The sequence below is a fragment of the Toxotes jaculatrix genome, chromosome 12, assembly GCF_017976425.1.
Source record: "Toxotes jaculatrix isolate fToxJac2 chromosome 12, fToxJac2.pri, whole genome shotgun sequence".
In the NCBI taxonomy this organism is placed as follows: domain Eukaryota; kingdom Metazoa; phylum Chordata; class Actinopteri; family Toxotidae; genus Toxotes; species Toxotes jaculatrix.
This window is the reverse complement of record NC_054405.1, coordinates 8,243,050-8,268,414: the sequence shown is the minus strand read 5'-3', so window position 1 is coordinate 8,268,414 and position 25,365 is coordinate 8,243,050. Positions and strand designations below refer to the sequence as shown.

The 25,365-nt window shown below is 40.7% G+C and overlaps 3 protein-coding genes across 3 annotated transcripts in view; 1 reads left to right on the top strand and 2 right to left on the bottom strand.

Moving 5' to 3' along the window:
- Positions 1-952: 952 nt before the first annotated feature.
- Positions 953-7,989, bottom strand: stip1 (stress-induced phosphoprotein 1). The gene is made up of 14 exons (XM_041052160.1): positions 7,958-7,989; positions 5,180-5,389; positions 4,941-5,082; positions 4,435-4,576; positions 4,032-4,197; positions 3,790-3,916; positions 3,522-3,624; positions 2,982-3,102; positions 2,726-2,822; positions 2,504-2,628; positions 2,348-2,384; positions 2,143-2,246; positions 1,452-1,624; positions 953-1,332 (listed from the first exon to the last, which is right to left on the bottom strand). The coding sequence occupies exons 1-14, from the start codon at positions 7,964-7,966 to the stop codon at positions 1,260-1,262; spliced, it is 1,629 nt and encodes a 542-aa protein (XP_040908094.1). The 5' UTR covers positions 7,967-7,989; the 3' UTR covers positions 953-1,259.
- A 1,833-nt stretch (positions 7,990-9,822) lies between these two features.
- LOC121191038 (spermatogenesis-associated protein 22) lies at positions 9,823-12,442 on the top strand. The gene is made up of 7 exons (XM_041052089.1): positions 9,823-9,862; positions 10,086-10,223; positions 10,628-10,817; positions 11,124-11,493; positions 11,601-11,724; positions 11,816-11,913; positions 12,251-12,442. The coding sequence occupies exons 1-7, from the start codon at positions 9,823-9,825 to the stop codon at positions 12,440-12,442; spliced, it is 1,152 nt and encodes a 383-aa protein (XP_040908023.1).
- Positions 12,443-12,865: 423 nt separating this feature from the next.
- LOC121190850 (transmembrane protein 211) overlaps positions 12,866-25,365 on the bottom strand; it is a 91,635-nt gene continuing 79,135 nt past the window's right edge. Inside the window, exon 3 of the mRNA XM_041051869.1 lies at positions 12,866-15,354. Within this exon, the coding sequence (XP_040907803.1) occupies positions 15,128-15,354 (227 nt within the window). The 3' untranslated portion in view covers positions 12,866-15,127. The remainder of the gene's footprint in view (positions 15,355-25,365) is intronic.

The following is a 25,365-nucleotide window of genomic DNA, read 5'->3' as shown; positions in this document are numbered from 1 at the left end:
CCACCATGTGTGGAGCCAATAAATTATTGGACATTTCAATTTACATCAGAAAAGGCTGGAACAATTCTTAAGAATTGTTAAGTGAAATAAACATTGGGAACTAGTGACAGGTAGCACTGGGGCCTCAGAGACAAGTCAACAAATATTAAAGACGCATCATGAAGTGAGATAACTGTGATACCCTTTACTGAACCTATTGTAACTAGCTTAGAAAGGTAAATCCACCCTTTAACAATCACATTATTCCTATTATCTTGATATATTCATTCCAGGCAAGTCACATTTTGTACAGCCACGCTCCAGTTTCAGGTTTGAGAAAGTAAAATTTGCCTCCTAAAGTTAAAACCTGATCACCAAACCATGACAAAGTGTGAGGACTGTTGCATCAGGTAAACTCATCATTACGCTTTTGCTTACAGATCAGTGCAGTGTCAGCAGTATTGTTGTGACTTTCACGGACAGTCTTACTGATATTTGACCCGGCACAAGAGCTTTGACTCCAAACTTTTCACTGCTGACTGACAGAAATGAAAACATTGCTGTTTAAACCGCTATATGAACTTGTTTAACAAACTATTAAGGATCAACCTTAAATATCATGGCAAAATGTCCCTCAATTGTAAAATGAACCGCATTCCTTCCAGTCCCAGTTGCAATTTGTCGAGATCAGTCCTCTCTGCACCGCAATCAAGGAAACACTCAATGCTTTCCTGATATGAAGAGTACGGAAAATACCAACCAGACAGTAGACAGCTTTAAGGAGGACAACATAAAAGTTAAGAACAATAACTAATGTAGACAATTTCATTTTGTGATCTATATTACAACTTTGATGCTGAGAGTATAAAGTCTTCTATTTTTTTCTTCATTTCCAGAAACTACTCCCATGAAGTGCTAGGAACATGTGAACTGCTTTAAGGTGGATTTCCCCTTTAAACACTGAACATACAGGTGCAGTGCAATGTGATGTTTATTTTAAGATGTATTTAAGTATCTGTACACATGAATCCAGATTTTCCAGAGAAAGATTTCTGGAGTCCTGAAGTTTTCCAGATGACAACAAGATGCTTTCTTAGATACAATGTAAAAGTTGTGAAATTTTAAAAAACATAACATACACACAAAGTCTCAGTGAGACTAAGGACAATATCGTTTTGAATTTTGAAGGCAAAAAAGAGGATGTAATATTTTGGAGGGTTTTGCATGTTGTACCACTGTAGTCTTGGGAGTTTCTTCACACATCTGGCTCTTGTCTCTCATCAACGAATGGCTATCAGTCCAACGTCAATGAGTTTCTGAATCTTCTGGGCAATAACTGGATTCTTTAAGTGGCTGAGGGAACAAACAGGTAGAAAAATTCAATCCTTCCTGCTTTTCTGTGGATCACTGCTTATATTTACAATATTGACTTAAGGCGGAGAGAGAACCTGACAGAAAGTTGGTAAACTTACTCGCTGAGAGCCTGAGGGTCCTTCTGCATTTGCTCAAGGATCATGCGCATTGCTGGGTCACTCATAATCTGCTGCACCTCAGGATCAGCCATGGCCCTTTTCTTCACTTCCTCAGGGCTGTCATTCCTCATGGCCTGACTGACCATACAGCGCTGCATGCCCTCTGTGGCTTCCTGAAGGTGAACGAGGTAAATGACTCAGCAAATATGGTTAAGACTTGATTTACCAACAACACTATTTTAATGTCATACTTTTTTTAAGTTCTTGATTTGTATTATCATCAACTTTTATGCTCAATATTTGCTCTGATTTTAACCTTTGATGCCCCCTTCCCCCACAACACCAGTAATCTCTATACATAAACACCAAGTCAAAATAGAAAGCATCTGCTTTGTGTATTGATAGCATGCAATAGAAGAAATGTCACCATATTTAAGTTGAGTACTGACAAGAAAACATACATCACACATAACCTGCTCCTTTTCATAAAGGCAATGAACTGTTGAAAAGGTAATTTGCAGTTTTATTTGTGGTGACTATGTCTATAAATATTAAAAACGTATAAAAACTTATCGAAAACTTTCCAACTTACCAAAGTTTATTTTGTCATATATGTAAACTTTGAATATTCCAGATATGTTTTCCTCTCATTTCTAGACTTTCCTGAACATTGTAGTAACCTGTGAAATACCTTTGAGGAAGAGTCGAGCTCCAGAGCCTTCTGGTACGCGTCCATAGCTTTAGAATAATCTTTCATGGCCTCCAAAGCAGCTCCTTTACGCGTGTAGCCTTTTACTGTGGGCAGATGTCTTAAATTAGTCACAAAATCATATCTAAACTTCAATTAGTGTTTTACCATAACTTAAAATGTAATTAGTTAAAAGTTTCCTACTCACTGAAAGTGGGCTCAAGTTTGATGCACTCTTCACAATCCTAATAAAAAAAAAAAAAAAAACACAAAGGCAATTTTTTTACATGCAATAAAAAAAACTTTTTTGTCAGGGTAGAATCTCATTTGATTCATGGAGGTGCAAGGGAAGGAAGAATAATACCTTCAGGGCAAGTTGAAACTCCAGCAGCTTTGTGTAGCAGGCAGCTCTGTTACTGAAGAGTTTGGCATCATTGGGGTTTCTCTTGATGGCCTCAGTGTAATGTTTCATGGCTAATGGGTAGTCTCCTGTGGGAGGGAAAAGATAACTTCTGGTTCTTACAATGTCAGAAAAAGAAGAATCAGATGACAATCAACCAACAAGCGCTACAACTCTTACACAAACCTTTCTGGAAGGCGTCGTTGCCCTTGTTCTTCTCTTCCAGGGCTAATTCTGGGTTGATGTAGGCTAGTTTCTCCTGCTCCTTCAGTATCTTCTCTGCCTGCAGAAACAATTAAGAGTATCAAAGTGTCAAAGAAATGCACAATCACATTTTCATTATCTGTCCGCATGCAGGTCCAACACAACTTACAAAAAAGAAAAAAACTAAATCAACTAAAAATTCAAAAAGTCCAAGTAAAGGAATCAGCTTGCACTGCACCTGCTGACACTTCTTCAAGACGCCAGGGGTACGATGCTCTGTCAAACTCTTGTTGAAATATTGAACAGCTTCTTTGTATTTTTCCTGCTTGAAGTATGAGTTGCCAATCCTAGCCAAGGCCCTACAACAGAGAAGGAGAATAAATGAAAATGATAAGTTAGTACAGCAGATGATCTGACATCATTCTTGTTTTCTCGATTAAAAAACTCAGCAAAGCAAACTACTCAGAAAGCAAAGCCTTTTTACTTAAGACGAGTGAGATTTGATCATATTCATGCAAAAAATAAATAAATAAATAACACAAATCATAGACACATTAGTGAAAAGCAACAGAGAAACATTGCCATCTAGTGGTTCTCCTATACCACAGCTGATTTCTCCCATCAAATGCTTGTGGAGTGGTCAGTATACTTCTTCATAATAGTTTGTCAAATGGTCAAAAAGCTTCAAAAAACCCCCTCCCCCTACACTGTGCGTAGATTCCCTCAAGCTAAAAATCCACTGGAACCATTAGAAATCATGAAGTCTTTAAAAACTCACTTTGCAATCTGTCTGTAGTCTTCTCTGTTCTCTCTGCCGACATCAATGGCCTTCTCACACAGCTCTCGACACTTCTCAAAGTCTTGCTTTTCAAAGTACACAGCTGAGGGGATAACAAAAAAGTATACACGTTTAACATGTTAAGTATAAATCAAAAGTTAAATGTCATGTCAGTCAGTCTAAACGCTTGTCAGTAAAGTATGTAAAGTAATGTATCTATGAGATTTTCGGAAACACATTTTCCTCATATTCATGTGAGAATATGTACCTGCTTGATTAGAAATGTACGTCATGTTGGTGGGGTCATGTTTGATTGCTTCTTCATAATGTTTCAGCGCCAGTTCAAAGTCCTTATTCTTATATGCAGCATTCCCAAGTTCTTTTTCCTTCAAGGCCTGAACAAAAAAATTGTAAATTAGAGGATTAACACATCTGAGAACAGTGATTCATTAGAGGAGACACAGCTGCTGAAAACCCATTAAAAGTGAACACCATGACAAACTGACTCACCTTTCTCTTGTTTTCAGGAAGGTCTTCCTCTTTGGGTGGAGGTGGCTGAGTCTCTTTGGGCTTGGGGGGAGGAGGGGGGGTGGGCTCCTCCTCTTCCTCCATCTCAGAGAGATTCAGTCCCAGCAGCACAGAGAGTGTGGTCATCACTCTGGGATCCTGCAGCTTCCTGCAAAACAGTCAAAAAACATGCATTTCTTATTATCACAGTATTCGGGGTAATACAAATATGTGCAATTACAGTACTGATCCTGTGCAAAAACATTTCTCATAAATAAATAAAGACTTTCTGTGCAATGATCAAACTACTCAAAGTAACTACGTCCAACTTTATCCCTTTTCTTTCTCATTCCAACCTCAAGATGTGATTCTTTAGTTATACGTCAGAAGATGACAATGCACATACGTGCCAAGCTCCGATGGTTTGTTCCTGAGCTGCTCCAGCAATTCTCTGTAGCTGGGGTCTGACAATAACTCACGGGTCCGAGAATCACCCTCCAGCTTCTGATACAAGTTGGGCATGGCGAATGGGTTCATCATTGATTTCTCTGGTGAAGGAAGAATGGATGTTATTAGTGTAACTTTATGTGGTCACAGAAAAGTCCTCAGAATGGCCACCCACCCTGCACTGGTCTACGATTAAATTCAACACAGCTCTCTCTCTCTCTCTCTCTCTCTCTCTGTAACCCCAACTACTAGTCCACTGGATGAATCACAACACTCAAAACACAAGTGGATTGCCTACTCCTCTTTTGAAAACTTGAGCACATTGTGATATTGCTTTGATCTTGTCAGCAGCCATCTCTCGAGCCTCTACCCACGTAGGAGGGAAAAAAATGAGACACAATTTTCAAATCACAATGCCACTTTCTGTACAATGAAAGACATCATCACAAATTCAACAGCATCTACCTGCAAGCCGGGCCTCGATGTTCTGTAAACCCTCCTTTAGCTGCTGATTACTTGGCTCTTGCCGGAGTCCCTCTTGGTAAGTTGCCTTGGCATCTTCCAATCGGCCAAGAAATTCCAAAGCTGCGGCTTTGCGGGAGTAGCCCTGGTTGATCAAAATGGAAAGATTATGGATTGCATTCTCACTTTTAAGTATAACATGTCTTGTCAACAGAATCCTGGAAGAACAAATGTTATCTCACCTTGCCCCAGTCAGGCTTTATCTTGATGGTCTGACAGGCATCCTGGAGAGCATTCTCATAGTTGCCTTTCTTAGCATAGGCAGCTGAGCGGTTACTGAACAGGACATGGTTTGAAGGGTCGAGAGTCAAGGCTTCGGTGTAGCACCTCACAGCCTCATCAATATTTCCTGCGCTCAGCGCTTTGTTGCCCTGGTCTTTCAATGCTGAAACCTATGAGCCAGGAAGATACAATCAATGAAGCACAAATAGACAAATTCTGAAAACCACAGCTCTCCTGCTCTAAATTTTGCATCACTCTTAGGCAAATGCACATGCACACAATCCCTAATATATATCTGACTACAATGAAGACTTTGCAGCTGTCACCAGCAGAACTGAAAAAAAGAAATTGACAACCACTCAAGACTCTTGACTCAAGACTCAACCACTCAATGTCAGATGGGTCCTGCAGTGATGCAGAGACATAAACATGCCATTATTTTTTTAATGCACATTCATGGTCCTCCAGGTGCAATTTACTCTATTACCCTGAAAACAACATGAACCTTGGTGGCAATCCAGCTCAGTGGTTAGCTAATAGCATCACAGCAAGAAGTTCAAATCCACCACTTTTCAGTTTCAGAAAATAGACGCGGACCATTTTACAGTCCTAAACAGTAACCTGGTAGCTTGGGGTATTTTAAACTAAGACTGAGTTGTCCCTGCAACTGCATACAGACGACAGCTTGGTTTATCCCCTGCTCAGACAGGCAAAGGCAACAAGTACTGATGATGCTAAAATACAGGGAGAGAGAAAATGAAAAAGTATGAGTGTGTACAAATTGTTTTGCAATTCTCCTTGTCATTTGTTGGTGGTCTGATTCAGTTTGACAAGTAATCACGCTGTGTCTCTACAGTATGTGACATAATCAATTTCACACTGAGCACAAAGAAGCGCCACTCTGTTCTAAAAACAGGCCCTCCATCTCTTCTAGCTTCATTTGACGACTACATGACAACACTTAAAGGGCATTAACAATTATCCTGGGCAAAGAACAAGGGGAGTTGACTGGCATGGCTTTCTCTCCACAGTCACCAAACCTATATTCCCCTCTGACCACCTTAAACATTTGTAAATAATAAAAGGCAGATCATAGCAACATCACAATCCCCTGTGACGCTGTAGGCTGGGATTACGATAAACAATGACCAATACAGATTTTCAGTAAACCCTCGCAGTTGTTTGATATTAGTTATTAGATATTAGTTTGGTATTAGTTGCCTTGGAGTCCCTCTTGGTACTCCAGGGCCAAGGAGTACCAAGAGGGCCACTGAGAACAAAAGAAACCTTTGTTTTTTCTTTTGCACATTTCCAATATATTTTACAATTCCTTGCTCCATTACCCAAATAGCTTCAACTCTGATATTGCAAATTAGTCACAAATAGTATGCTCTTAAGGCGAGTGAGCAGCTGTCTACTTGGAAAAGCAGGGCTGTATTCAACAACATTATAAGAATACACTAAGACTACACATAATTTTAAAAGTCCATGCAAAGACTGATTCAGGGAAGTTTTCAGGTGAACTTGACCAAAGGATGGATAAGAGCATTCATCTCAGGGAGATCTGGTGCTTAGTGATGATGCTTTCTTTTGGATAAGGTCATTGGTGTATTATACAATCCAAGCACACTTATTTTTGTCACTAGGAATACGCACATAGTCCATAATCAAACATCCATAGATCTGCAGTCAAAAATTAAAATCTGTGAGTCTGTGAGCTATAATACGCTGTAAATTTGATGAAAGAAAGCTGCTGACAGAAGTCTCTGTGATGGAGACATGGTGAGTGTGCATGATGAGTGTCGAGCTCATGCATGGTAATAATAACTTGGAAAAGACAAATCCATTGAACGAACTCTCAAACATACTTGAACTGGCCAATCGCAGAACATTCGAGACGACGCGGCAGTTGACGACAAAATGCGGCTGTAGCCATGACAGCGGCGCCGTGTGCGCCTAGAATGATCCTCCGGTCTGAGCACAAGCTGCTGAGGAAGCCACTGAAGCTGATCCAAAAATACTCCTGCAGCATGTGCTACTGACCGGTTGTCGCAGTTTAAGCTGTCGATCTTCTGACACAACATTTTAACAAAAGGATGTGATTACCGTTCTCATTTGTCCCTCACCTTATTAATGATACCGTTCACACTGTGAGCTAATGTGAGCTGTTAACTCGTGTGGGGTCTGCTGCCGGTGATTTGCAGGGGGTTGGCAAACTGCTTCGTTATATCGAGGCACGGACAAGGGCTACACGGGCAGGAAAACCTTCCTGCAGCAGCTGTGACAAATTTAAGTCCTACGCGTTAGCTTAATAGTTAGCTAACCTTGTCGAGTACAACCATAAATTAGCCACTGCCGCACACAAATGACCAAACAGTTAACCCAGCTAAATTAGCACCCCTTATAATTTAAAGTTTAGCTACTTAACTACACGGGAGACTAGCGTGGTTAAAATGTCTTGTGCTGGGAAACACGATTGAGCCCAATCACACAATATCAATATCAATAACAACAGCTACAACACATCACTACCGGATTGACGCTAAGCTAACACGCTAGCTAGCTGCTTGACATTAGCAAACACTGAAGCCTCATTGTAAAGAGGTGGCTAACTACAATAACCTCCAAATAAATACTGTAACAATGCTTAAAATTAAAGTAACTCAGAGAGTTACGTCAGAATTATTCGATTATTTCTGTCTGAAAATAATAATTAAGAAGAGTTGCTGGACACTCACTTTCTCCATGTTGCAAGCATGAGGTTCCTTCCAGAAACTACTGCGGACTAGCGCCTCCCCCTGAACAACATGCAAGTTGCCAGTTTGAGACCAAGAAATTCCGTAATCAACGTTCAGATTTACGTTTCACTGGAAAGGGTAATCTGAGGGACAATATATAGCCCCACAACTGAAACTTCCAGAAGATGAAGGAAAAAAACAAGGATGTGTTACACAAGATGCACTAATGCTCTTCGAGATGCACAGAGGTACATGGGGACACATGAGGGAGGCAGCTGGGTCCAAGACTGGAAGTGAGGAGGCTTGGAGCTAATCACTACTCTCTAGGGCCTAAACACAAATAATCTCTTGATAAATCAGTGAGTAAATCCTACAGTTTGCTTAATGTTTGAGCTTTTATAGGAACTAATTAAGTCATATGATGCAATCACATGCTGTTTTAATTTATCAATACTCATTATTAATATGCCATATTTTTATGACATTACATTTTCTTTAAATGATGTACTGAGGGGCACTTTTATAAATGAGGTGCTGGTGGCCTGTGAGGACAAGAAGCCATGTGTGTCAGGTAAAGGTAGATATCACATCCATAATAATACTGAAAATAATAATAAGAACAATAATTTGTAAGATGATAACACATGATAACACAATAATTTGTAAGATGATAACACATGATCACATTGTCACTATAACTGCATAGATAGTTCACATTTGATGATACTGAATCATTGTCTAGCCCCTTGTTCTGTCTTAAGTGTAAGTGTTGTTAAGTTCCCCTTTTTTTGAATGTGGAAAATTAAACAAACTATTATCTTGTTGTGTAATATTTTATGTTTTTATTTGTTATATTTGTTATATTTGTCATTTTATGTCACATTTGTTTTGATCTGAAACACTGAATCTAAACCCATAAAACAGTTTGAGAACCACTGTTTCAATTTAATTAGGATGAATAACAATTCTACATTAATGTTTTTCTCCTTATTATATCTTAAGGCTCATACAAGGTTCTAGATGTATGTTTTTTATTTATTATTGCTACATAGCCACCGTTGGCATTAACATCTGTTTCCCAGTCTAGGAGAAACGTTGCGAGTTCAGCACCAAACTTCATTCTGAGAATCTGTGATCTCAGCATTTAACTATGAGGGGTGATGAGGGGGCTATCTGCAATGAGCTCCCGAAATCTTACAACAGCACCATCTACTGTGATGCATAGGAAATACCTTTAATTGATTAATTGACAGATAAAGTAAAAATAAGAATTGTTCCCCAATTGGCCTTTGTACACTGCGCTGTAACTAAGACCTCCGAGCTAACTACAGGAACGTGACGGCAACATCCGTTACTTCTGGCACGAGGCGCTTTCCAAGGTGCTGCACTGAAAGGACATGTCCTCCTTTGCTGAAACCTTTGCTAACTGACACGGACACAGAAGCGCTAGTAACTAATTACAATGTTAATAGAAAAAATATTGGTTCAGTATTGATTGTTTAACCAGAAATTACCACCGGTAGCTGTGCATTACAGCTGTAACGTTAGGGCAGCCTCTTGGTACCTAACTAGCTAGATAACCTACCCTAAAGTTTAGTTTTTTGGCTAACTAACCTAGCTAGTTAAATTAAGACTTGTTGCTAAACTGATAGTACACCAAAGCAATATAATCAGCTGGTTTGACAGGTTAAGTCTTTACAACTGATGTAACCTATCACTTTTTCACTTCTTTGGAACCAAGTGAGTGACCAACACTAACCTGAGCATCAGTTTTAAGGTCTTTTTCCCTTTTTTGTCTGAAGCTTTTCTCTTCATAACTAATATGAACTGTTAGCTGGATGAGCTGCTTTTTCTAAGAAACCACAATGAGGAGACAGGAAAACCAGCCTTCGAGGCCAACAGCAGGTTTGTAAAAGAGTGTATTCATTTCCTCATGCTAATGGGTTGCTTTGCTTCATGCCAGCTTCACTTAGTGTCTTGTGGAAAAGATAATAAAATAGGTGGTGGCATGTTTTAGATATTTTTACATATATGAGTGTGTGTGTGTGTGTGTGTGTGTGTGTGTGTAGTAATTTGTGTGTAATGTGTTGTATATGTTCAGTTGTGTTTCCTCTGATGTCTCCATCAGGCTGCCTCTCGGTGCCGCTCTTTAACCAGAAGAAAAGAAGCAGAGTTCCTTTGACGTCTGCTCCGTCTGACAATGAATTCTTTTCCCACAGTGAATACATGGAAAGCACCAGCGCAGCTACATCTCTCAGCACACCAGGTGAAGCATTCAGTCAGACTCTGTATGTGTCTACTTTATTTCAGGCACTAGGTGGCAGCATACCCACAGAAAAATGTAAATGGATTTTAAGGAACAACCGATCAATATCTGGCCATGTTTGAGATATTTGTGTTATTTATATGTAATATATTTTTCCACCATTGTTATAAATGACAATCACCAGCGTGACTTATACAGGGCATTTAAATATCTTCTAAAATTCAACATCTTGCTGTTGAATGTTTTAATGTCTGACGGCTCAAAATCCCAATCTCCAGATAAATTTCACCATTTTGCATAAAACAAAGGGCAGTAATGTAAATTTTCTCCCTATGAATTGAGATAACCATTCCCAGCTTCAGACACTGGAAGCTACTATAATATTTTCTTGTACTTTTCTTCAGGTACTTATGGGTGCTACCAGGCCTCAGGCCCGTCTTCCGGTGCTTCACAAAGCCACCAGTGGAACAGACAGAGTGTCCCACAGTCTGCTCAGCCACAGCAGTATGACAGCAGCAGACCTGCTCCCGGACCTGCCCCCACAAAAAAAGCCTATGCACCCACGCCACACCCATACAAAGTTGGAAGCACAAAGTATGTTTTATTGACCCTTATTATGGTAGTCAGGTGTTTGACCCATTTGTTATAATGCAGTGATAATGAAAAATGGCATAAAATCTAAAATGTCAGACCCCAAAGCTGTTTAAGTTGAACAGTTTTTTTTTTATATATATAGACGATAAATAAAAACACGGGTAACCATCCAGCAACAGACAGCAAAGAAATACATATGTTGTCATCTCAAACGTTTAGAACAACAGTGTGACATGTGACTGGTGTGTGTTGGCTTTTAAGTTTATATCCCAGTATGTGAAAACAAAAGGTTTATTTTTATTTCAGCTCTAAGACGGGACAGCCCAGTTACCCAGTCAGACAACAGGTTTCCAGCTCCAGTGTTACTTCCAGACAGAACAAATATCAAGCTCCTTCCAACAGTGAGAGTTCACAAAGCGAGCTAACACCCCGTACTGGGTCCTCTCAGATGGGTCAGCAGTTACCTTACAGACCGCCCAATCCCACACATCACTATCCCCAGCAGTCTAGACCTCTGCCTCCTCCTGTCCCACCTCCCAGCAGGCCCACTGCTCGTGCAGTACAGCCACTAAACAATTCCTGGAAATTTACTGACAGCTTTGGGCCACAGACATCGCCCTCTTTGGGCAAAAGGAGCTCAAATCAACCTCAGAGTGCACGACCAGCTCAAACTCAGGTAGAAATAGATATGGAAAATACAATATATGATAATATACTAAGACTTTGCCATTTGTGTTTCATGATAATGTTATTGACCAGTGTAACATTTTTATTTGTGTTCAGCAGGAAACATTTCCAGTGAAGCCAGCCATTGATAACTCACTGAGGATCCTGACTGCAGTTATTGGTGGCATGAGACACTGGAGCCAGTTTAAAGACAAAGTCCCCTACTTATTTGAGATATTTGGTCAGTTGAACAGGAGTTGCTGCTGTTTCTGTTATGTGCTCTTTAGCATTTTAAAACATGATTAATCTGACAGGCTGTACTTTTCCCCCAGCTACTCTAGACTCTGCGGTTACACTGGGTCGCCATGGAGCCAAGACCTTCCTCATGAGAGACGGGAAGGAGGCTGTGCAGTGTGTCTTCTATGAAAATGTGAGGGAAAAAAAGCCTCGGGAAACATTCCGATGAATGTCTCCTGAGTTTATTAGAGGACAGTGTCAGTTTGCTCACATTAAGTTACTCTGACTCTCCTCAGTCTCAGTCAGATAAAATAATGACTCTATTATTAGATGTGATGGATTATACATGTTCAGTATAGTGATTATGATGCACTGTGTTTGTATATTAACCGTACAAGTTAACCTATTAATAAACTCAAAAATCTGGAAGAACACTGGTATTTTAGAAGTAGTGAAAGTATAGACAGTACAATAAATAGCACTGCAGTCTTATTAGAGTTAATCTTCATTTCTGGCCTCTTGTCCAAAAGGAGCAAGAGCTGCCCCGTCTCATCCGTGGTCAAGTTCATCGCTGTGTGGGTAACTATGACCGCAGCAGAGATATCCTCACGTGTGTGTCCGTCAGGCCTGGCCTGCCCTCAGAGATGAGGAATGCCCACGAGGCTGTCAAAGCATCCGATGCAGAAATGAGGGCGCTGGTCAAATCAGTCAGTGAGGTCTGAGCGTGAGTACTTATCTTCAGCTGCATAAGACTGATAAGAAGAGAGGATACCAGTATTTGATGAAGGTTCATGAGAGCCAAGCTTACTGCTATATATTCATACATAACTGTTGTTATAGGTAGAAGTCCCAGTGGTGTTAAAAAGCCTGTTTGAGGCAGTTGTTTATGTTTTTGACCTGTAATGGTTGACGTTGGCCATTAGTTTGTTGTATACAAACAAAATGCACTTGTACTTGAACAGTTGACTTTACTTACATGTTCTGGCACAGATGTTTTTGTATTTATTGGTGAAACAATTATACATAAAGAGTTGTTTAATTTAACCAAATCTTTAATGGAAAGTAAAGCTTCTCTTTTTGTATGTTCTGAAATGTTTTTATTACAAAGAAAATTCACAGAACAGCAAACATTGTTTAGAGGTTAAGTCAGGTAAAGCAAACACGATGAGGTAATATCTCAAAATATATCTTTGAAAAACGGGGCCGTTAAGAATAACATGTGATATCAAGTACAGTTAGTTTATTTACAGTCCAACATCACAATGGAAAAAACAATAATCTACTCTACCAAAACAGTTTCACCAGTGCTGAGACTTTACACACAATGGTTCAACAAAGAGGGGAACAAGTCCAGTGCAGTCATGCCAGTCATTCCCACAGTCAAGCACAGTATGAGGTCCAATACAATACCAACACTTCTCTCCTGACCTTCTCTCAAATATGGCAACATAATCACAGTAATTTACTAAATGTCAGGATATGTCATTATGGGAACCCAAATTTTGGGAATATTTAAAGTTTAACCCATTATCAGACTCCAACCCATTATTAAACACTAATACGCACACAAACACCCACTAGAAAAGGGAGTCCAGCTTGATGAAATTGGCAGTGTACAGGGACAGTAAGCGGTGAAGTAGTCCTTGGAACATGACAGGAACGGTGCCAGCGCTTAAAAAGAAGCGGGTTGACGAAAACACACCAACACGTTTGCTTATTCGAGGAGCGAATTATTTTAAGCCACGTTTTGCACATAATGTGAGTAATGTGTCAGCTCAGCACAGATAACAAAAGGCGAAGTTCAGTTTGTACAGCTCCTTTCTCTACCACTCAAACTCTAAATCACGTAAGACAAGGATGCCAGGAATTAATCTGTTAGCTGCATGTCACAACCTTTTCATATAAGCGATTCAAGTGATTTAACTCTTCTAGATAATTGGCAAAAAAAAAAAATCTCAGGGTATAATTGAACACAAGTGCGTTGCTTTCCTTTTTTTTTTTTTCCATCTCTCTGCCAATTCCTCCAAGGATTAGAAGACATCTTTTTTTATTTCCTCCAGAACATTTTCTCAAGATCATACTGTATCAAGTACACATGAAACACTTTACCACTGAGAGGAAAAAATATAATAGGAAAAAGGAAAACTAAGAAATCACTTCACACAACAGGATCCACAGCAGAAAAAGATGATAACCTGATAATTGTATTAAACACTTGTCTTGGTTATGTTAAAAGGCACAAGTTGGTCAGATCACATTTAAAATCTAGATCAATTGTTCTACCATTAACAAAGCCCATCTTATCATGCATTTTTGACAAAATTCCCACATCTCCCTGCCTTTTGTAATCTTTTTTTTTCCTGAATTAGAGTGTTTAGTATTGTGTGTTGCAGTCAGAAACAAAAATGGTTCATGTTTGACAAGCGGAGTTACATTACACAAACAATTCTAGGAAAAAGGTTAACAAAAGGATGCAGTATCCCAACATAATTTTTTTTGACAACACTGCTCTGAAACCACTACATACTATTATGATTCACTCCCTTGTTATGAGAAGGGATTTCCATTTATCCTCTCGGCAGGTCAGATGTCCCTTCTTTATGACAGTTAGTGAAAGCACTGTCGTTGAAAGTTAAAAGCGGTTCACGGCCTGATCACAGGACTGGGAGACAGAAAACGTCTGTAGAGCAAAAATCCCTCGAAGTGTCAGAGCTCTTTTATCAATTTTGCTGTTTTCAAACCTCAAACATCAGCTCTGTTAAATCCAGACCGTATGAACAGTCCAAATGCCAAGATGCATTTCGATCATTACAAGTGTCTCTCACTTTGACTCAAACGTTCTTTACAACCTTCGTACTGAAACGTTATTTGACTGGTCGAGCCACGCTGCCACACAGTCTCATACTCTCACTGTCTTTATGCAGACAACTTCCAGTCTGTTTTGGAATGTGGTGTACTGTACGCTGACTTGTTTCCACAAAAGAAAGGAGGGAAAAAAAACACTTACACTTTAAGCAAGTATGTTATGTTTATGGAAATGTTCTCAAATTTGCGTGAAATGGGGTTATTACTCTTTGCATCCCGTGACTTGTCCCCAGAGCTGACATGAAGAAAACAGATAAGTCAAACTGTGGAAATCTGTAGATCTGAGGGTAAAAATTATAACCACAGAGTTTTACTGTAACATAAAACATTACTTTTAAATGAATTGAATTGGAACTAATTACATAATGATGTAGGAAGACAGTGTTAGTTGTTGAGGGTCAGCTTCAGTTAGCACTGGGTGGGGCTTCTTCCTAAACAGCATCGCCTTTAAAAATAGGATGCAAGGTGTCTCTCCATGACATCAAGCCCAGGTTAGAGAGGCTGGTCATTAGAGGAAAAAAACAAGACTTCATTTCAATGCACTATAACAGCGTGGGCAGAGGGGTGGGGGACAGCTGCTCCTTCGGTGCATATTTGGCAAAAAAGGGCAAGAAGACAGTGAGCATGACTCCGACAATAGCCAGCATGTAGCCCCAGCCGATCTGGCACTCGCCAGCGTAGTAGATGTCGGAGTCCCCGCAGAAGGATCTGACCAGAGAGGAGTTTAGGCCGAAGGGATAGACCAGCAGTCCGGCAGCCATGATGAACACTGCAGAGAAGATACAAGGAATTAGACGGTGTACAGTATTTTCATTTAGGCTGTTGGGGAAAGGAAGTGAAGTTTATTCTCTCACAGACTCTCATAGTTTTAAGGTAAAATTGTATTTATAGTAAAATACATCAAACTCTTAAAAAGCTCACTTTTTTCTTGTAGTCTTTCAGATAGTTTTGGTATTATTTCTCCGGTTTTTGTATATTTGTTTTTGCCTACACAACAGTACAATGGATGTGAATAGAATTCCATGGTGCTCATTAAAAGAAAAAGTGTCCTTGTCACTGTAAACACTTTTAATTGGATGTTTGTTTGAAGAAATAAAAACTGTTGACCATGAAAGAATCTAAAACCATCTGCACAGCTAGATATTGTTTGATGTGAGTGAGAAAATGTGTTTTTTTTTTTGTTGTTGTTTTTTTTGAGGGAACCGACTCTTTAACCTCCTACTTGCTAGATGTGTAGCCTGTACTGAAATGCCAGCTCAGAGCCACTTGGTGGTAGTAGAGGTGTTGCAGAGAAACAGTCTGACTCAAAGTCAAGTGTGTAATTTAGATACTTCATCTCTGCTGAAGTACCTCCATTTTCACTGAGACTTGTGATTTGTTGGCTTGTGTTATATATAGAAAAATAAATCACGACCTAGACAGTTTTATAAGTCCAGCAGTGGCAGAACAGAGCTTTTAATGTATTGAACAACAAAACCACAGATGACCTGTAATTGACAGAACCTTCTAATGCGAAGTGATTCATGTCTCTTTATGTCCATTTGCACACTCCTCGTTTCAAAACGCCAGAGCCTTCGGAAAAAGAAGCTCGACCTGAACTTGGCATTGGCTTTCTCAGACACTTTGCTCAGCGCCCATTCAGCCAGAGAGAGGCTCACTTTTACAAATTGAGTCAAGTCTCCCAGCCTGTACTGCCAAGCAGTTATCGACCACGCTACAGGCTATCATTGCTGCTCTTTATTTATTCTGAGTGCCGGCTGGATTTCCATGACAATGCCAGGTGTCGCAGTTGTTTTAAGCTTTGGGGAACTGGGGTTGCTGGAAAAACTTGAACTTGTGCTAGTGAGTAGTTATTATGCTGCATTGATTTCAGGAGATGGTGGTTTTCCTGCTTTCAAAGCTTGATGGTCAGTGGGAAACAGTGCTCATATGAGAGCTACAACGCAATAGCTGAATGAGCATCAAATCGATGGTTTGTGTGGGTAGTGAAGGACTGTGCTAGAGGTAGGAAGCTTTCACTGGTGTTCTCTTTCTCTCTCTCTCGCTGAGGGCTTTGGGAATGACTGTTAGGTAGAGAAAAGCAGAGAGATGGGGTGAAAACACAAAGAAAGCTGTGTGAATGGGTCCAGGAGAGGTATCTCTTTGAATGCAGTTTGTCAAGCCTGTTGTAGTGTCTCTCTGTGGAGTTCACTGAGGGTCTGCATCTCAGCCCTGTACCCATCCCTCCCAGCTCTCAAAGTGGCCCCGTGTTTTATCTGCAGGGGCCCGGTGCCTCAGAGCTCACTGCCTAATGACACTTTAATGACCTTCTTTATCAAACTATCCTTGGCTTTTGTGGAAGAAACACAAAGACACGGGCACACGCTCACAACCTTAGGCCACTTCCCTCCTCCACTGAAACACTGCGTTTAAAGTAAACCTGGACACAAACCTGGAATGTATAAATGATGAACAACACAGCATAACCCCCAAATACAGGAATACAAGACTGTAATCCAGGCAGCAGTCTCTATCAAGTGTCAGGTGAGCAAGGTGAAGGCTGGATTTTATCACTCAGACCAGGAGGGTATACAGGGCGGTTGTCTGGATCAGATAAGCTGCAGCTTGAGCTGACTGGATCTCTGAAAGCATTTAATGAGAGGTGAACTGTCGAAAAACTGTAAAATCTACCTCTTATTAGAGTCTAACTCAAAATGGATCAGTTTTATCCTTCAAATACGAGGAGGATCAAACCAAACCACAGTCTATTTACATGTTTGAAAGGGGTACTTGATCGATTTTGCACACCCAAAGTCTGTTTACAGGCATCAGCGAGCATCTGAGACAGAAGATGTATAAATCCTTTGGTGGAAGCAGAAAGAACTGGGCTGTCTGATAAACTGCCTCAAGTCAGTCGAGTCAGTGTCCGTTGGTGCTGAGGACGACAAGTTTGAAAATTAAAAAATCTGGAGGCTTGGAGTTAGAAAGAAGTGAGCTTACCAGACTCCTGTAGCCCACCTCTCATCTCTGCTCGAGGCTAGAAGCTCGAGGCTGCATTAGCCACTACAAGCATAACACACCTGAATCTCTGACCAAACTCTCAGCAGTCGAGTTGCATTGTGGGTAATGTAGACCCTACGAAAAAAGAGTGTGTGGAATACAAAAGATGTTCTGGTTCTGCAGCTCCTTTTACTGACAATGTAATAGGAATACAGTGGTAAATCTGTGGAGTACTCTTTTCATGACCTAAAGTCCAACCGCACGTACTGTATACAGCATGAAACTGGATTCTAGTTTCCACAGCAGGGTGGACGAGCTTAATTCCAACAGGATCTTACATGGCTCGCTGGTCTAATCCTATGAGGAATGGACAGTGTGATGAAAGAGGCTGACATGACACCAAAGTGTCATGCAGAGAGACCGAGGCCTGAAAGCGTTCCTTACTTGTGCAGCCGGGAGAGCAATGTGCACATCTTAATTTGGAAAACTGAATGCCTCTGTGTTGCTGACATCAGTGGGTAAAATAATAAAGAGGTGGCCAAGCAGAGTTAGTCAGCAGGGAAAGGCTGCTTCAAACAGGGACGTGTTAAGATCACTGTTGGGAGACAGGTACAGCCCCGGTCCACTCAGACAGAGTTGAATTTCTCATTTAAAGGCAGTTACAGGGGTTTTAAATAGCTGTCCACACAGTAGCCACCAGGCAGTAAAAAGACACCAGTAATTCCATCCTTTACTTCCTAATAGACCCAAGTAGCAGACAGTTTACTAACCTCTCAACCTCCAATCAACTGTCTGCATTTGTAAGAACTCGGGGAGACAGGGAGGAAAGTTTAGCTGAGCCAGACCTTTCACCACAGAGACAAATACAAGTGAAGAGGTTTGGAGAGACTGTGTCAGCCCCAGGCAGAAGAGTGATGCCGGGCACATGTAGCAAAACAGAGGTATCTGAGATATTTAAATCCTCTCACCATTAATGGTTCTTTTTCAGTCTTGTTTGTTGTCGTATTTCAACCTAAGTGAGACATGAATCTAAACATGTGCTTATAAGGAGCTGCTGCATTTCTGGCAAAAAAAAAAAAGCTGCTCTGCCTTATTTTGAGTTTCTTCAATTCATTTTTCCATTCATAATTTTGTCCTTTAATATGCTTTGAGTCAACCTTGATTAATGTCCTTGGATTTCACAGTGTATTTCTGAAAACTGACGACTTGTTTGAATGCATGCTCCAGCGGCTTTGAAGTGCACACAGACTTCAGACTGAGGGAGGAAAATATTGATTTAGAAAGACAAAACAGTGAGTTTTCATAGGTAGCTGCAAGGCTGCAGAGGCCTTTATCTACACTAATGGAGAGCAAATACCTTCATATGCTTGCTTCTCTCTGTTTCTGTAAAGGTCTTTGTGTGTGTGTGTGTGTGTGTGTGTGTGTGTGTGTGTGTGTGCGTGCGTGCGTGCGTGTGTGTGTGTGTATTCACGGCAAAGGTAGTACAGAAGAGAATCAAAATTAAATAAAACAGGAGAAGCGACTGTGCTAGCAAGCATACAAAGATTCAGTGCAGCTTTTACCAACTAAATTAACTAAATTAACCTTGAATTTCTTTCTCGGCGGTGTAGTGAAACATGGAAAGCTGCTCACACACAGACAGGTTCACAGCACTGACAGTGAGTCAGAGAGACTGAATGGGTTTGCGGGGCAGGAAGGTGTGTGATAACCTGCCGTCCAAGCGTGACACTGAATCAAATTTCATCAGAGACCCCTTACACAGAAACCACTGAGACAAAACTAGAAACACACGAATCGTGGGATTGATCGTGTCATATTTCAGTGTAAAAGCCTGAGTTCAGCTGTGTAGAAATCTGGTGACTGTGAAATCTACTCTTCTACTCAGAAACTGTCAGAAATCCAGACATTAATGCACCTTATAAGGTAGTATGCTTCAATGTTATTCCTCCCAAGATATTACGAATAAAAAATTAAGTTGTGCGATCCAGACTCTCTGCTTTTTGCTTTGATCAATCCCTTTTGCCACCTTTTGCTGCTGACTACTCATAACTCTGTTAGCAATAGGAAGGAAATGACTGATTCTTATACTGTGCTCTTTAATTCAAGTTTTGCCGTGGTGTCATCTGTCTGTTTGCTCCCTCTGGCAAAGAGTTACATAAAATATATTAAGTTAACTGATTATTGTCACCCAGGCTCAGACAGAGAGACGCTTGAGTGACTCACTAAACAATATACTGTTGTTAAAACTTTGGTAAAATTCACAGGAAAGATTTACAGTCCAACAGTAGCTCGGTTCACTAACATGTTGTCTCTATGTGCTCTTCTGCAGAGGACAGGCACTATAATGAGAAGTCAGCAAGAAGAAGACACAGACATTGAAAAACAAGATAGGACAGGTTATACAATATACATTCAAGGCTTGCCAGCAAGAGGGAACTAGAATATATTAGAATAGACTAATGCCCTGCTTATCTTCTGTGACCTACACGCCAGACAGACAGTCAGGTAGAGACCACCAGATCCACCGGGACGAGAGCAGCAAGACGTGTAAATACAAACACATTCAAGGAGGAAGCACAGAACCGCAGTGGACCTTTGGGTGCTGCGTGTGTCCTCCGTGTCACCAGCACCCACTGCTTATTCCTCACTCCTGAAAGAAACTTCTTATCTGGCTGCTGTCCAAACAGGGACATTATCTGCTGCTACTATTTACTTCAAAGACACATGAAAGAGCACACACATTAGACTGTGGCCTTACATAACCACAAACCTGTTTGATGTCACATTACCGTGCATAGCAGTGACATCCACGCACAACACTGTGGGAAAAAAAAAACACTTATTTTTCTTCTCTGCCAAGGCTGATGACTGCCTTCTTCCAGGTAAAGAGGCGAATACACAACAACAACAACAAAATGCACCTAATAAATCTTGATTTGCCATCACAGCACTCATTTGTTTGAGTTGCTGGCCATGTTTGTCATTGATGAAACACAGGGACAGCAAACATATGCTAGAAAAAGCTGAGAAGTATAGCTTAATTACAGATGCAGGCCCAAAGCTATACATCAGAACTACAGCTTTTCTGCGGTGTCTTCCTCCACCATATTCTTCATCAGCTTGTCTCCCACTTTCTTTTTCCATAAGTAAGCATTTTCCAGGAATAGCAAGTGAGCTGGTCTCTGTCCCGTCCCATGCAGGTAATAATAATTCAGATGTGATCAGGCAAGCTGATGTAAATGAGGTGCTTATTTACAGCAACAGCCTGGAGCAGTAAACACTGACTGTGACCCACATACACTCACTGTAAATATTGTATACACATACAGGCACATACAATTGTTAATAGGCACTTGCATATATAGACGTAACCGTCCAGCTGAAGAGCGGAACAAAAATAGTTGGGGGTCAGTGTCCGGCTGAGCAGCGGTTTCACAGGTAAAGCCAAAAGATTATGGTCTAAACTGCATCATTTAATCACTGTGTGTTTGGAGGAAATGTGACAGAGTGTGTGTGTGTGTGTGTGTGTGTGTGTGTGTGTGTGTGTGTGTGTGTGTGTGTGTGTGTGTGTGTGTGTGTGTCTGTGTGTGTGTGTGTGTGTCTGTGTGTGTGTGTGTCCCATAATGAAAGCATAACAAAGGGCAGTACATAACAGTGTGGTGTCTCTAGGAAATTGCCTTTTCACTGGCCGCACACAAGGAGAATTTCCATTTTCCCCTCTATCTACAGGTGAATGGAGATGGGGCTGGATAATTTCTTTTTCTCTCTCACACAGTGAACGCACACGTTTTCCTCGACCCACGGTCTGGCAGCACGGAGAAGGAAGCAGAGGGATGTCCAAAGCACGGATGTGACAGTGCAGTGAGGAGGAACCACAGACGAAGATAAAGGAATAGCAGAGGAATGTGTGAGCATGCCTGAGAATGGGCTTCTCTTTCTAAAAAAAATAAAAAAAATAAATCTTCATCATCTTTAACAGAAAATGAGTTGAAACAACATACAACACTGGGTATAGACAACAACAGATGGTCCACAAGAGTCTCCAGTGTTATGTCTCTAAATGTGCATTCACTTTCCTCTATTATTTCAACCCCTCTGAGTCCTCAAGGTGAGGAATCGTAGAGTGGAAGATGAAAGTTTCGAAGTTGTTGGGAGTTGAACTGTGCCAGCAATGAATCTCCTGGTAGTCAGCTGGGACCTGGCGGAGCATGGGCATAAACAGCAGGGACTCCATCCTAATGTGCTCTAGTCTGCACACAGCCATGCTGATAATTAAGCTCAGTGTGCCTCTGGGAAATTATGCTAATGACGTTCCTCCGACTACCTACATTTCTCGAAACGTTTGGCTGAAGGTGATCATGTTCATGGCAGCAACTAAAACACAACTCCCTAATAAATGTTCCTGTAGAAGATTAAGAAAGAGAGAAAAGAGGGCAGTGGGAAGAGAGAGCGGAGAGATGAAGAAATAAGTTTTCAAAGATTAATGAAGCACTTTGGACGATAGACCTATAATTGCTAATATGTTTTTGATGTTGTATTTTCTTAAAAGATCATTGAGCAAAAGAGAGAGGAAAGAAAAGCGAGAGGGTGCCGGCACAGTTGGACAGGACATTTCCATCTGGACCCCGGTTTTACTGAAAGTGACAGACCAAAAAAAAATTTAAAAAAGAAAAGCCTCGAGAAACTCTAAGCAGTTTAAACTGAAAGTGACAGAATTTCAGGTGAGTAAATGAAGAGATTTGATCATCAATAGTCTGTGATGAACAACAGCTGCTACTTTTCAATAAAAGGATTAATAATTCAAAATCACACTGTTGGCTTGAGCTTGCTTTTTAGTTGCCACAAAGGGGTGAGACAAACTGAGAGTGCGTGCTCAGAATGTCTACAAAGCTGGTTCGAAACCACCAGCGAATTAATTCAGTGGAAATGGTCCACTACTGTCAATGGAGGCAAAAACCTGTTGACCTTGAGAGCTGTACAAAAAATAGATCATAGGGTGAGAGAAAGAGAAAGAAAGAAAAGAGAAGGGAGGAAATAAAATACAGGGAGGCGGGGGAGATTAGCAGGGCAATAAAATAGCTTCTGCTATCTTTAGAGTGAGCAGGTCTGCCTGTGGACCGGTCAATCACGGCTCAGTAATCAGTCTGTTCCTCACTGAATCATTCAGGTTGCCCTGAGCTCACAAAGACGACCGCATAGCTGGTTAAACCCTCTGGTACAGAATGCATTTGGACATGTAAATGTTTTGTTTACTCAATGTTTTTAACTTGTACAAGCGTTTTGCATCTGGGAGATAATATGAGATGATTAAGTGAAGCTTTAATGATTCTGTTTGTGGCACTGCAGCAACAAGAGAATCATACAGATAAGAACAGAACAGACTCTGAGCATTAAAGATAAGACAGCAGGGATTTACAGTACGAGAACATGCAGTGAATACTCGCAACAAATAAAGAAATAAAGATGGTGTTGCAAACAGATTAGATATCAATTAAATGGAATAATTTAATATTTTTATTTGCTTTCTTGCTGAGATCTACATGAGAAGAGCTATGGCGCTCCAATATCTGTCCGTTAAATATAAAGCTGGAGCCTGCAGCCAGTTAGCTTAGCTTAGCTTAGCATGAAGACTGGAAACAGGGGGGAACAGCTAGCCTGTGTTTCTTCAAAGGCAACAAAATCTGCCTATGAGCACCTGCAAAGCTGACAAATGTGTATTAATTTGTGAGCTTTACAGGTGTTGGTTGGCAGACATTTTAACCTTTGCACAGAAACAGGCTAGCTGTTTCCCACTGTTTCCAGTTTTAATGCTAAGCTAGGCTAACTGGATGTTGGCTCTATCTTAATATTTGGCATACAGATAGGCATACACACAGTCTTCTCATCAAAGAAAGCGAGTAAGCGAATTTCTCAAAATCTCAAACTGTTCCTTTAAAAGGGTCGGTTTATCAAAATTACAAATTCTCATTTACCACCAAAATGTACTTGATGTGGACAAATTTCACTGGTACAAACTGCTTTCTACAGAAAAACAGTCCTTAAAAAGCAGCTGACAGAAAAGAGACACTGATGCTGAATTTTTCAACGAGAGGATAATGTATGCCGATTGCTGATTGAGGATAAGAGAGGAAAGAGAAAACGAAAGCAAAATAAAGAAACGAATGAAAGAAAGAAAAAAGATGCACAGCATAGCGTGCAGTTAGTAGAAAACTGCTTTTCGCAGCCTCCAAACAAAGACCACTTCAAGTGCTTGTCTCTCAGCTCCCTGTGCATGCTGAGCCATCTGAAGTGATGCTTATGACTGTGAACCTCCATCCTGGGAGCCCTGTAGCAATGACACATGAATCTCACATGCTGCATCCAATCTATCATTTTAATTACTTCCAGTTCTATATCACCATCTATTTTTTATGTTGCAAATTAATTTACACCTCAGACAAATTGCTCGTCCTTGACGTCCTTATCCGTTATGAGGCAACCCACAGCACACAGGGGGCTGTGTGAGAGTGCAACCTAACTCAACCTAATCTGTCACTCAATCCATCCATCCCACCTTGCAGATTGAATTAGCATGGGAGACAAAGTACCTCATACGCTTCAATAGGAAAATAAATAATAATAATACAAGAAAGAAAGTGGAGATTAGATTGAAGACATCAATCAACTTGCGCTCTCTGTGGCAATGGTGTGTGCGAGGAAACAGTCAGTGAGGAAACAATGGCTTATCTATAAGGTCTGTGCCTGTGCTGCATGTGGACAGCTGCTAAAGATGATGCTTGTGTTTGTGTTTGTATGTGTGTGTGTGTGTGTGTGTGTGTGTGTGTGTGTGTGTGTGTGTGTGTGTGTGTGTGTGTGTGTGTGTGTGTGTACATAACCGTGCGTCTGACATTAACCCCGTGATTGTGTTGACAGCCCTTGGCCCTGAGGCTAAGCCCTTAAGCTAGACGTCTCCTGGGTTCAGGAGCTGGGTTCAACGAGGAATGTCAGCCATGAACGTCAGAACAACCCGGTGACACGGGTAGGTGCATTGTATATCCAGCTGTTCACAGTTCACATCTGTGTGCCATAGAGTCAGTGAGGAGAAAGGTAGAGCAGAACACACTACAATGAATATGATATAATCCTTAATTTCATGTCTCGTACAGTATGTATTATGCAAAGTAAGTTGCAGTAAATGATGAACTAGTTCAACTTTATTTGTCTATAAGGTTATTTAAAAAAAAACAAAAACATGTATCTAAATGTTTCTCTCTCTCCCATCCATGGCTATAGGCTATTTGGAGTTATAGACAGCAGGTACTTTGAGATATTATTTCCTATTTAATTTAAATTTGAGTCCTGACACATTTTGCAAACCTCCCTATCCCCTTCTTTAAAACTGTTACAGTCCGGCATGCCATTGAGAAGTTTTATGAGCCTGCCCCTGCTAAACACATGCATGAGAACAGCCCAGAAAATACAGTGAATCTTGCTGAATAAATTTACATTTATACATAAACACAGTAACTACACAAGCTATTTGATAGAATATATTGTAGAACTCATAACCTCCCGCAGAACACCACAGGTATAATGAAAAGTGCAGAATGCATGAATTCATGAGGCGTGCTAAGAACAGAGTACTTATTCTCCAATTGAATGCTGCACATTTTTCAAATTGCAGAATGTATTTTCAATGAGTTTCCTTTGTTCTGGGGTTATACAGCTCACTTAGCACATAGACAACCCTGTAACTCAAGAGAGGGAATGTGAAAAGCCCCGCTACAGGAATTCACCTGTGTTGTGTAAATTAATTTTTGCA

Coding starts and splice junctions, on each gene's coding strand:
- stip1 (XM_041052160.1), bottom strand. Junction 2,629..2,725: donor CAACGACGCCTTCCAGAAAG/GTTTGTGTAAGA, acceptor TCCCTCCCACAG/GAGACTACCCATTAGCCATG. Junction 1,625..2,142: donor AGCTCGACTCTTCCTCAAAG/GTATTTCACAGG, acceptor GTTCACCTTCAG/GAAGCCACAGAGGGCATGCA.
- LOC121191038 (XM_041052089.1), top strand. CDS start 9,823: ATGAGGAGACAGGAAAACCAGCCTTCGAGGCCAACAGCAG. Junction 9,863..10,085: donor GCCTTCGAGGCCAACAGCAG/GTTTGTAAAAGA, acceptor TGTCTCCATCAG/GCTGCCTCTCGGTGCCGCTC. Junction 10,818..11,123: donor TACAAAGTTGGAAGCACAAA/GTATGTTTTATT, acceptor TTTTTATTTCAG/CTCTAAGACGGGACAGCCCA.